This window comes from Mesocricetus auratus, unplaced genomic scaffold (genome assembly GCF_017639785.1).
Source record: "Mesocricetus auratus isolate SY011 unplaced genomic scaffold, BCM_Maur_2.0 Super-Scaffold_100046, whole genome shotgun sequence".
In the NCBI taxonomy this organism is placed as follows: domain Eukaryota; kingdom Metazoa; phylum Chordata; class Mammalia; order Rodentia; family Cricetidae; genus Mesocricetus; species Mesocricetus auratus.
In genome coordinates, this window is record NW_024429223.1 from 4,172,818 (window position 1) to 4,185,503 (window position 12,686).

General features: G+C 52.3%; 2 protein-coding genes across 2 annotated transcripts in view; one reads left to right on the forward strand and one right to left on the reverse strand.

Annotated features, from left to right (window-relative positions):
- Window positions 1–6,791, forward strand: part of Rhpn2 (rhophilin Rho GTPase binding protein 2) — a 60,869-nt gene extending 54,078 nt beyond the window's left edge. The window contains exons 14-15 of the mRNA XM_040735432.1: window positions 18–173; window positions 5,394–6,791. Of these exons, the coding sequence (XP_040591366.1) occupies window positions 18–173; window positions 5,394–5,654 (417 nt within the window). The 3' untranslated portion in view covers window positions 5,655–6,791. The remainder of the gene's footprint in view (window positions 1–17; window positions 174–5,393) is intronic.
- Window positions 6,786–12,201, reverse strand: Faap24 (FA core complex associated protein 24). The gene is made up of 5 exons (XM_005081847.4): window positions 12,063–12,201; window positions 10,415–10,579; window positions 9,444–9,583; window positions 9,159–9,311; window positions 6,786–7,621 (listed from the first exon to the last, which is right to left on the reverse strand). The coding sequence occupies exons 2-5, from the start codon at window positions 10,518–10,520 to the stop codon at window positions 7,373–7,375; spliced, it is 648 nt and encodes a 215-aa protein (XP_005081904.1). The 5' UTR covers window positions 10,521–10,579; window positions 12,063–12,201; the 3' UTR covers window positions 6,786–7,372.
- Window positions 12,202–12,686: the final 485 nt, after the last annotated feature.

The window sequence follows — 12,686 nt, forward strand, 5'->3', positions numbered from 1 at the left end:
CAAATGTTTCTTTTTAGCTGGCAGGAGCCAAGGAAGGAGATTACATTGTTTCCATTCAAGGCGTAGATTGTAAATGGCTGACTGTGGGAGAGGTTATGAAGTTGCTGAAGAGCTTTGAAGGGGACCAAGTTGAGATGAAGGTGGTGAGCCTCCTGGACTCCACATCATCCATGGTGAGCGGCAGACACCCCCATGGTGAATAGTGGGTTGCGGGTGTGTGTGTGTGTATGTGTGTGTGTGTGTGTGTGTGTCAGTGGGAGTTTGGCTTTGGCGTTGTCAGGCCCCGTCTCCCACCTATATATAACGTGGCAGGAGCATCTAAGGCCACCCCGGGTTCTCTCTGCTTGTCATCCTGGAGTGCACTTGCCCTGGGTCAGAGAGAACGCGAAAACTGACTTTTGTCCCAGAGTGATGCAATAAAAATGCTCAGATAAAACTGAACCTAGCGTATGCCTGGAATCCTATCATCTGGAAGGGGCACATAGGAAGGTTGAGTTCCTGGCCAGCCTGGGATACATACACTGTGAGACCCTATGCTGGATGGATAGATGGATGGATGGATGGATGGATGGATGGATGGATGGATGGATGGATAGGTGGGTGGGTGGGTGGGTGGGTGGGTGGGTGGGTAGGTGGATGGGTGGATGACAGATAGATGGTTCCAGGCTGGAGAGATGGCTCAGAGGTTAAGAGCACTGGCTGCTCTTCCCAGCCACATGGTGGCTCACAGCCTTCTATAATGAGATCTGGCGCCCTCTTCTGGTGTGCAGGCATACATGCAGGCGGAACTCTGTGTCTAATAAATAAGTCTTCAAACAAGTGTCCTGGGGACCAGAGGGGTCTACAGGAAGTGGAGCAGAGGGCTTGTTTACAGGGGTGGATAGAGGTTGGAAGCCTTTCCGTCTTTACAGAGCGGTGCTGACATGGTCTGGTGTTTGTTTTACGAGGATAACTACTGCCTAGAGGCAGGTCATAGGTATCTGGCCAAGTGGTGGAGAGAGAGAGAGAGAGAGAGAGAGAGAGAGAGAGAGAGAGAGAGAGAGAGAGAGAGAGAGAGAGAGAGAGAGAGAGAGAGAGAGAGAGAGAGTGTTGTGCTCCTATGCAGCATTTGACAGCTGTATTCCTTCATGCTGCTATGACTGAAGTCAGCAGACTTAGGAGAAACTTCAGGGGACGCCCCATCATGGTGGGGGAGGGCCTTGCCAGCAGGGGCGGGTCTATCTGTCCTCACATCTTGGTAGATCAGCCGATATCACCTTCCAGGCTCCTTTCCATAGCCTCCCAAAGTGAGGGCAGCCTGGAAACAGCCAAAAAAATAAATTAAGGCAAATGAAGGAGGTTGAGACCCGAGGTGCCCTGGAAGGAAGCCATGGAAAATGCTGTGGGGGTAGGAACCCACAGGGAAAATCCGAGGGGCTCCCGCACAGGCCATCAGGAGCAGAAAAGTTCGAGAAGAGGCCGTGCAGACGGCTGTGCACGGTCTTGACCGTGGCCAGGAGTCTGGACTCCACAGGGCTTGCTGCGCCACCTTGGAACCAGGCAGCAACGTGGTGGTTAAAAAGCGGCCGTACAACAGATAACCTGGCTGGATTTGAATTCTGGCCCCAGCCAGTCAGGGAGAGCTCGGGCCAGTCCGAGAATAGCTCCGAAGCTCCAGACAGTGGGAAGGGAGGATCTGTGTGGCCTTAGCGGGCCACCGTGAGTTAGCGTAGCCCGTACGGCAGGGCACGGAGATCCGCTTGTGTGTACGATGGTTGTGACAATGATGCCCATGCTTCCTATGGCCGCTCTTTGTAGCCGGGGAAGGCTGCGGATAGTGGCACCCGAGTTTGCCGTTAGAAGAGTTCCGGTTGCTAGTGTTAATTATGCGTAGGTGCGTGTCTGCCTGTGGGCGTGCTCACGCGAGTGCAGGCGACAGAGTGTCAGGTCCCTTGGAGCTGGAGTTATGGCCGGTTGTGTGCCTTTCAACACGGTACGGGGAGCTGAACTCAGGTCCTCTGGGAGAGCCGAGGCTGCTCTTAACCACTGAGATGTTTCTCAGCCTCGGAACTCTGCTTATAGCGACAAAACCCAGCGGTGAGGGCTGGGGATGTGGCTCAACCGTGTAGCACCTGCTTGGCATGCCCTGGGTTCCCTCCCAGTGATGGAGGGCTGTGCCGCCGGAGTCAGCCACCTGACACTCTTTTTTGACGGCACTCCTCTAGGGAGGAGTACAGCCACAGTGGAAAGAACCCATGCTTTGGAATGGCGAGCTGGAGTCAGGTCCTGACTGTCAAGCTGTGTGACTTCAGTTGCTTAACACCCTCTCTGGGCCTTGATGTGTACTCGGCGGGAAGTTTTAGCAGTTTGGCAGTGCGGTGTTTCCAGAAATGCTCTGTGAAAAGCCCCCAAAGTTCCAGATGGGGGGGCAGAAAGGCTTGTCGAGTCAGTAGCAGGGGGCACGCTGTGCGGGACCGAGGGAAAAGGGAGGGAGGACCTGGGAGGGTAGCTGACCCCGGAGTGACCCTGGGAGGGGGAGGGCCAAGAATGTGGGGGTATGTGCATGCAGGCAGGCATGCTTGGGTAGCGTGTGGAGCAAGCCTGTGTCTGCTGGGAGCAGTCTGTGAGCCAGGAATGTGGGGTGTGGGCTGGTACCTGGAGGAGAGGAGTCCGAGGAATCCAGGCAGCACGAGGCTCCCTGGAGGATGGGTATCTGCGTTGAGAGGTTGCAGGTGGGCAGAGAGGGTTGCGAGAGAGGCAGTTGGGAGCAAAGGGCTGGATGGTGCCGTCAGGGGAAGACAGGAGCACCGGGTCAGGGGTCATTATGCCGAGACACCTGGTTAGGAAAGCCGGTCAGTTGGGGACATATCCTCGGGCCATTTGCAGCAGCCGCTTTGAAGGATGATGGGGTGGGGCGGGGAGGGAGGCCGAGGTGGAATTTAACTGGAGCTGACACCCTGCCGAAGGGGTAAGGAAGAGGCTTGAGGACTGAGAAAGCAGTCACCCTGAGAGAAGGCTGGAAGTGCTCAAAACCCTATAAGCTGCCTCCGAGGTTTAGGTTCCATTGTTTTTAGCTAGAGAGTGTGTGACCTGTTGGAGTGTAGGAGAGGGAGACTCGTGATTGAAATCAGCAGAGTCCAAGGTGTCCTGGTCAGGGCCACTGTTGCTGTGATGAAACAGCATGACGGGGAGGAAAGGGTTTATCTCACTCACAGCTCCATGGGACAGTTCATCGTCAAAAGCTATGAGGGCAGGAACTCAAGCTGGACAGGAACCTGGAGGCGGGAGCTGATGCAGAGGCCACGGAGGGATGCTGCTTACTGGCTTGCTCCCCATGGCTGGCTCAGCCTGCTTCCTTATAGAACCCAGGACCACCTGTATAAGGATGGCTCCACCCACAATGGGCTGGACTCGCCTACATCAATCACTAATTAAGAAAATGCTCTACAGCATTTTCTCAATCCAGGTTCCCTTTTCTCAGTGACTGTCCTGGGTCGAGTTGACATAAACTAGCCGGCACACAGGGGGACTCACCGTAAATATCCTCCCCAAATTGTCCCCTGTATTAAAAATCAGACAGGAAACTCTAGACCCCCACCCTTGGCTTCCTGGGTGCTAAGACTGTACCACACTGCCTCTGTCCTGGTTTACAGGTGAAGTTTCAGTCTCGTTTCAGTCTGTGTGTGTGTGTGTGTGTGTGTGTGTGTGTTCCACGGAGCACGCGTGAGGTCAGGGACGACTTGCAGGCATCGGTTAGCTCTCTCCTTCCACACGTGGGTGCTTTTACCTGCTGAGGCAGCTTGCAGTCCCTTTGTCCTAGCTTTTCAGAGCCTAATTCTTTTTTTTTTTTTAAGATTTATTTACTTTATGTATACAGTGTCCTGCCTACATGTATGCCCGCAGGCCAGAAGAGGGCATTACAGAAGATCTCGTTATAGATGGTTGTGAGCCACCATGTGGGTGCTGGGAATTGAACCCAGGTCCTCTGGAAGAGCGGCCAGTGCTCTTAACCCCTGAGCCATCTCTCCAGCCCCCAGAGCCTAATTCTATAAAAGCATCAGCCACTCAAGTTTTAGATTTCCTTTTTACATTTATTTATTGTGTGAGCACACTGTAGCGTGTGTGTGTGTGTGTGTGTGTGTGTGTGTGTGTGTGCGCGCGCGTGCGCGCGAGCGTGCAGAGGCTGCAGGATAACTCGGGGAGCCTTTTCCCCTTTCCGTCAGACAGATTCAGGTTGTTGGGTTGACAGCAAGCCCCTTCACCCTCTGAGCCGTGCTGCTGACCTGCCGTCACCCTGACGTCAAAGAGGATACTGTCAGAGTACAATGTGAGCCTTAGAATTGTGGGGTCTGCTGTGACCCGCTCGCCTCCAACTCATTCTGTAGCCAAGCCTGGCTTTGAATTTATAATCCTCTTGCTTCTGCCTCCCAAGTGCTGGGGTTCCAGGCATGGGCCTCCTCCCCTGGCTTGAGTCTCAGACTTGTCAATCATTACTGTCTAGCGATAGCTAACACTTTTCTTCTTTTTTAAAAATTAATTTTATTTTTTACATTCCAATCCTAGTCCCCCCTCCCTCCTCTCTTCTGCTCCCCCCCCCACCTCCCATCTGCTCCTCAGAGAGGGTGAGGCCTCCCCTAGGAAGTCTACTAAGTCTGTCCCATCATCTCGTTGAGACAGGACCGAGGCACCTCCCCACCCCCACACCCCTGTGTCTAGGCTGAGCAAGGGATCTCTCCATATAGAATGGGCTCCACTAAGTCAGTCTGTGCATTAGAGTTAGACCTTGGACCCCTGCCAGTGGCCTCATATATTGTCCCAGCCACACCATTGTCACCTATATTAAGGGAGTCTAGCTCAGTCTTATGCAGTGCAGGTTCCCCATTTGTCAGACCTGAGTCAGTGATCTCTCTCTAGCTCGGGTCAGCTGATTCTGTGGTTTTTCCCATCATGATCTCGACTCCTTTGTTCATGTTATCGCTCCTCCCTCACTTCGATTGTGCTCCGGGAGCTTGGCCAAATGGTTAGTTGTGGATTTCTGCATCTGTTTCTGGAAGAGGGTTCTAGCTTCTCTGGGGTTGTAGATTGTGGGCTGGGTATCTTTTATGTCTGGTGTTCCCCTTATGAATGAGTACATACTGTATTTGTCTTTCTGGTTTTGGTTTACCTCACCCAGTATCGATTCTTTCTAGTTCTGTCCGTTTGCCTGGGAGGTTGTAGGATGCCATTGTTTCTGACCGCTGAGTAGTAGTACTCAATGTGAAATACACCGCATTGTCTTTATCCATTCTCCAACTGAGGGGACGCCTGGGTTGTTTCCGAGATCCGGCTACCGCGAGTAACGTTGCTGTGAACGCGGCCCGGCGAACGTCCTTGTGGTGTGAGTGACACTTTTCTCCTTCCTTCCCCACGAGCAGCACAGCAAGTGTGCCACTTACTCTGTGGGGATGCAGAAGACTTACTCCATGATCTGCCTGTCCACGGGTGACGACGGTAAGACTGACAAAGCCAAGAAGATCTCAAAGAAGCTCTCCTTTTTGAGCTGGAGCACCAGTAAAAACAGACACAAGTCAAGCAGCACGCTCTACCTCCCGTCCGTTGGCCTGGCGAGGCCCCAAACCAAGAAGAAACTCCCGACGCCCTTCAGCCTGCTCAACTCCGACAGCTCTCTGTACTGACGGGGAGCACAGGACGGTTCACTCCGAGGACGGCGAGCCTGTTGGGACGCCCGTGCCACAGATGGAAATGTTCTCCAACCCTCTTCTCAAGAGTGTACACTTGTGACTGATGGAAGGGCTTCTGCAAGGAAGAAGAGACCTGGAAGATGGTGGCAAACCCAGCTGCAGGGGGATTTTCAGACTGCAGTTATTTATTCTATAAAGTAGGGCGTACAAGAGCCTGGATGATGCCGCTGTTTTTAATGGCTGTGGCTATGACGCTCAGGTGCCGTGAGAAAATAATCGGGGCCGCCTACCTTGGTGTATTTTTCTGAGCGCCTGGATTTGGGTAGTGGTGACTTCTTAACCTCAAGTTCAAATGACCCTTGAGTGGAGGCAGGCTACAGGTGGTTTACTGACGCCTGGCTGCTTGGCAGATCTCTGTGAGTTCGAGGCCAGTCTGCTCTACGTAAGTGAGTTCCAGGACAGCCAGGGCCACACAGAGAAACCCTGTCTCAACAAACAAACAAAAACAAAACAGGCTGCTTTCTCCCCTTGGGAGTTCATGGGCTGAAAATGGCAATATGTTTTTTATGTCATTTCTCTGTAATTTAAACGTTATTTCCCAGATGATGTCCAGTGCCAATGCTGCCTCGACTGTTTCCAGGGTCAGCTCTCCCCCCAGTCAGTCCCGCTGACCAGCTGCTAACACGTGACAGTGTTAGGAGATACTGTCTACAGGGTAGATAATATGCTGTTTGATACTCAAAACGTCCTTTTTGTTTAAAGTAGGAGGTGTGTAACTGTGTATTTCAAGAGTCTCAGTTTAAGAAGTAGCTCTGCAGTTTACAAGGTAAAGACGTAAACTTCCTCAAGTTGAATCTCTGTTTGACTTTTTTAAGATGTATCTACCTGCCAACTTGACTTTGGGGCTGTAGGTTGGATGACACCGTGACTGTTTTCCTGAGTCATGGTTGACATAGTTTAAGTGATAATGCTTAAATTTGTAGCCTGTGGATCTTAATTTGAGAAGTAAAAGAATTTAAATATTTTTCTATTGTGCAATACCTTAAGAAAGCCAACGCCTTCAGGAAAGTGTGCCCGCTATCCCTGGGCTTCTTTATATATTTAAATAAATAGTCACGTTCATTGTTTGAATTAATAATTTCCTTTGCTTTTATTTCCTTTGAACTACTTCTTCTGAACGGTTATTCATCAGAGGCACGAAATATTTTTATTGTGTTGAGGGCGGGGGGGGGGGGGGGATGAAGGAAGAGAGGCGTTTGCTTACACTGGCAGTGACTCCAGAACCACAGGCCCCCGATGCGTGGGGAGAAGACCTGAGCTATGCCTTGACACTGGGAACGGGGGCCACCCCCACACAGTGCCAGCCCCTGGCACGCAGCGCCTGGAACCTCCCAGGACCTCTCAATGGCAGACGCAGGGGAAGGTGCTGGACAAACCTCGAGCTGGCTGCGGTTGAGTCTGACACCCTCTGGATGATCCCCACGGGATCCTTTTCATCTCAGCAGAAAGTAGGGCGGCGCCACCGCAGCCCCAGGGCCCCGTAGAGCCGCTTCCCGGACGGACGGACGGACAAGGCAGGGTGGCCTGAGAGCTCCACGGGTCCTCGCCCTGCCTTTCTCTTGTGGCCACCGAGGGGAGGGCTTTCCTTGTCCTTTTCAAGTCTGGCCGGTCGTCTAAAGGAGGCAAAGTTGGCTGCGGGGCGGGGCTGCCCGTCAGTGAGGTCGGGTGAAGAAGGCGTGGATCTGCCGGGCCACCGCGTGTCCCACGACCTCCTCGAGTTCTCGGACGGACGCGTTACTCAGTTGCTGGATGGTGGGAAACCTCTGCAGCAGAAGAGGCGCCTTCACTTTCCCAACCCCTGGGATCTGCTGCACAGTCTGAACAAGGGACAGCTCGGGGAGCGCACACCGCTTCTTCCGGAGGAAAGGGTTCCTGCTGGGCTCCCTGGTTTGCTCTTGGACCTGAGTGGGGAAATGACAGGGAAAGCACATGGGCGCCCTCTGGTGGACATTTCTGTAAAAAATGTGTGCCCCTAAGGCATTGGGAGACTTTATTTTATTTACTTATATTTTTGAGGCAGGGTCTCCTGCTAGACTCGGAGCTCGCCAACTTGGCTAGAGTGGCCAGTGAGCTCCAGGGACCTCCCAGTCGTCACCTCCTCAGGGACTTGGTCCTCATATCCATGTGGTGGGCTCTTTCTTTACTGTGACATTTTCCCAGCTCCTTAGAACAGTTTACCCATTTGCTTCAGCGTACGGGTCAGAAATATAAACTCTCAGATATCGCTGAAATTATTTAAATATAGACCATATGGCCATGCAAAGGAAAAACAGAATTCATGAAAACTGAGTTTTCAGAATATTTAGGGTAAAACTGGTCAAGAAACATGACGCATTTACATACTTATAGCTAACTAGTTCAGGACAGGAGTGGTGGCCCACGCCTTTTATCCCAGCACGATGGAGAGGCCAGAAGCAGGCAGATCTCTGTGAGTTCAAAGCCAGCCTGGTCTACATAGCAAGTTTCAGAACAGTCAAGGGTAGGGACCTTATCTTAAAAAACAAAAGTCAAACACACAAAAACCCTATGTCAAAGTACTGGGACTGTAGCTTAGTGGTAGAATACTTGCTTAGCATGCCAAGGCCTTATGCTCGATTCCCAGATTGCAAATTAATAAAGAAACATAATTAAAAATCTTGGGCTGGTGCTGGGCGGTGGTGGCACATGCCTTTAATCCCAGCACTCAGGAGGCAGAGGCAGGCGGATCTCTGTGAGTTCAAGGTCAGCCTGGTCTACAGAGTGAGTTCCAGGACAGCCTCCAAAGCAATGCAGAGAAACCCTGACTCGGAAAACCAAAAAAAAAAAAAAAAAAAAAAAAAAAAAAAGCAGACACATTCCCTAGGAGAGTGTGAGGAGACAAACCCAACATTCAGGAACAGAGCCAAGGACAGGAAACCAGTGACATTTCTTTTTTGTTGTGTGTGTGCATCCATGTAGGAATACACGCTTGCATGCATACGAAGACAGAGACAGGTGGATGGATCTCTGTGAGTTCAAGGCCAGCCTGATCTAGAGAGTGAGTTCCAAGACAGCCAGGGCTACACAGGGAAACCCATTTAAGGCTGGAGAGATGGCTCAGTGGTTAAAAGCACTGACTGCTCTTCCGGAGTACCTGGGTTCAATTCCTAGAACTCACTTGTCTGTAACTCTGGTTGCAGGAGATCGGGCACCCTCACACAGACATACATGCAGGCAAAAACACTAGTAACAATAAAATAAGAAGTAAAGCGTGAGTTCCAGGACAGTCAGGATTGTTACACAGAGAATCCATGTCTGGAAGAAATGAAAAAGAAAAAAAAGGAATAAATAAATCAAACCTTTAAAAAATATTTTTGAGGAACCAACGCCACTATAACGAAGGCAGCTTTGGTGCGTAAGGATCTGAGGCAAACAGAATCTCCCGGGTAGGACGTCGTAAAGGAGGAAGCTGGTACTTACCAACTGGATAATGAGGCAGGATGCTTCCAACTGGTTGGCCACTGGGAGCAACGCCATCCCGAGGTCGAGCACAGTAAACTTCTGGACTGCCGGAAAGTACTGTTCACTTATCTGGGTTTTTTCAACTATTACGATCCCTTGAAGATGTCCAGACTTCGAAAGAAAAGACAGTAAACGAATTCGCAACACGATTCCTTGCAAAGGTCGGAAGCTTGTCGCTTAGCGCTTGGGACGGTTGAGACGAAAGGAGATGTGGGATCTCAGAGCCTCTGACCCAGTACTCACATTTCTAACACGAACAAGCCTCTTTCTGTAGCCGTGTCCGGCCACCAAATCCGCTTCCGTGATATAGAGAATGCAAGACCTGCTGGACAGGTAAAAGTCTGCCAGTGCCAGACCCTCCTCAAACATGAGCTTAACTTTCCCTTAAAATACACACACAAGAAAAAAAAATGAGTTTTTAGAAATTCCAGATAAGAAGGCAGCAACAGTTAAAATGTGTCTTTAGTCTGCATGAAGGTTCATCTTTTAAAATATTTCTGTTTGTGTGTATGTGCACAACCCTGACCATCTAGAACAGGGCTGTAACAGCTCTGGAGAGGACTTATAGGTGGTCATGAGCAGCCCAATGGATGGAGCCATCTCTAGGCTCCCCTTTCTTTTTTTTAATTAATTATTTTATTAATTATGTATACAGTGTTCTGTCTGCAAGTATGCCTGCAGGCCAGCAGAGGGCACCAGATCTCATTACAGATGACTGTGAACCACCATGTGGGTGCTGGGAATTGAACTCAGGACCTCTGGAAGAGCAGCCAGTGCTCTTGACCTCTGAGCCATCTCTCCACCCCTAGGCCTCCCCTTTCTAATTTAAAAACTCATCCGTGTGTTTTACTTGCATACACGTCTGTGCACGTGTGCCGGTCTAGTGCCCAGAAGTTCAGAAGAGGGAGGAGCCTCTCTCCCCCCCCCCCAGTCACCAGGTGGGTGCTGGGAATTGAACCAAAGTCCTCTGCAACGGCCTGGGTCAGTCCTCTCGATTTCTTCACTCTCTTTACTTTTATTTTATTCCATGAGGCAGGCTCTCGTAGCCCTGTCGGGCCTTGGGGTTGCTACGCAGCCTGCCTCCTGCCTTAGTCTCCGGAATGCCGGGCACAAACAGAGGAGTGACAGCCCTGCCTGGCACCCCTTTGACGAGATGGGAAGAAAGGAGAGTGACGGGGGAGGGGGGCTGGGGTGGGGGAGCCCTCCCGGCTCACCTTGCATCTCCTGAGCCAGCTGGGACCCCCGCCACCTCTCACGAGCCACAATGTGCCCCAGCGGCACGTGCACCGGGCCTGCGCCGCCAGGGGGGGTCCTCTCCATCCGCGGGCTGGGTCTAGCGGGGGGGGATGCTAGGCAGAACAGCCTGCCTGTTCCGCACACTGTAGGGAAAAGGGACCAGTCAAAGAAACACACCCTGAGCAGAGCCAAAGAAACACACTTTGGCCCAGCAACCAGAACCAAAGAAATGTACCCTGACCCTGCAACCAGTGCCAAAGGAACACACTTTGTTCCTGGAATCAGAGTCAGTGAAAGAAATGCACCCTGGCCCTAAAACTAGAGCCAAAAGGCTAAAAATAACCAGAGAAAGAAACATACCTTGGCTCTGAAACCAGAGCCAAATCTGACCCTAACCCTGTGCAGAAAACTAACCAATCCCTGAGCAGAGCTCTAACCAATCTGAGCTCAGCACTAAAATCTGACCAATCCCTACCCTGGAAGCCCTATATAAACCCTGTGTCTGTTCAGCTTGTGTTCTCCTGGATTCTTCCTTCCAATAAACCCCTTCAATGAGCTTTGGGTGAAGATCTTTAGCGGTGAAGAGCAGAGTGAGCAGGGATGTAACATTTGCCCGGGAAACTTTCCCTTGGCAGAGTGGAGTTGTTACACTCTGCTCCCGCTCTGCTCTCTGCTCTCCAGGAGCAGAGCTGAACTGTAGCAACTTCTCCGGAGAAAACTCCTGCCTGCCGAGCAAATATGCCCAGCTGGAAGACCCTGTCCTGCCGGAGCAGAGCCCATATACTGGGGAAGCCTTTCCCTGAGGCTGGGCTGTAAGCAGCTAAGTTTACTGCAACCTGTGGTAGTCCTAGGCTCCCGAGCTCCAGGATACCTTTCTACCTGAGCTGTGTAACACTCAGTATCCTTGGCTCCCGAGCTCCAGGATACCTTTCCACCTGAGCTGTGTAACACTCAGTATCCTGTGACTCCCAAGCTCCAGGACCTTTCCACCTGAGCTGTGTAACACTCAGTATTCTGTGACTCCCGAGCTCCAGGATGCCTTTCCATCTGAGCCGTGTACCACTCAGTATCCTGTGACTCCCGAGCTCCAGGATAGCTTTCCACCTGAGCTGTGTAACACTCAGTATCCCTGTCTCCCGAGCTCCAGGATACCTTTCCATCTGAGCTGTGTAACACTCAGTATTCTGTGACTCCCGAGCTCCAGGATGCCTTTCCATCTGAGCCGTGTACCACTCAGTATCCTGTGACTCCCGAGCTCCAGGATAGCTTTCCACCTGAGCTGTGTAACACTCAGTATCCCTGTCTCCCGAGCTCCAGGATACCTTTCCATCTGAGCTGTGTAACACTCAGTATTCTGTGACTCCCGAGCTCCAGGATACCTGACCTATTCCTGTTCCATCCCCATCCAGCCCCAAATGCTTACAATCCTAGAGTTCAGGAGAAACAAAACTATTAAAATACTAATTTAATAAAAAAGGAGATAAGCCAGGGTCTTATTTACGAAGAAGCTTGGCTCTAGACCGCCAGTTGGCTGCTAGGCTCAGGCTGGACCCGAATTCGCCCCTTCCCCAAGGGCTGGAGGGATGACAGCCGGGAGGAAACCAAGAGAACCCGGGACTTACTCACCCCGTCCCTCTTCTCTAAGCGCCTTCCCGAGCCGTGGCGTCCTTCCAGGGGCGCTCAGGGTGGCTCCTCCGTCCAGTCCCCTGTCCAGGGGTAGAAGCAGCCGGGGAGCTCACGGTCCCGGGACCTAGAACGTGCGCGGGCGTCGCCTGAAGCCAGGCCACTTCCGGGTTCCACCCACCTGCACCTCCAGCCAGGCCCCGCCCACAGCCTGGGCCCGCCCCCCGTTTTTAAAACATTTTTCCCTCCCTTCTCGGCATCGGATTGGCTGATGCGAGCGTGACGGACATCCCGCTGTAGCCAGTAAGAGGACGGAACGCTCCACCGCCTGCCTTCTCATTGGCTGGACTTTGAAGGGGGTTGCCAGGAGCAACGGGGCGGCAGTAACCTCAGGGAACGGAAGGCTCAGCTTGCTTCGCCCTCCCCCTCAGGCACCGGATTGGCGGATGCGTGCGAGACGGACGTCCGCTGTAGCCAGTAAGAGGACGGAGGACGCCGCCGCCTGCCTTCTCATTGGCTGGAGTTCGAAGGACGCCTCGCAGCGGTTGCCAGGAGCAACGGGGTGGCAGTGCCCTCCGCCGTGATTGGGCCGAGGCTCGAAGCGGAGCCAACGGGAGGCGCGCTCGG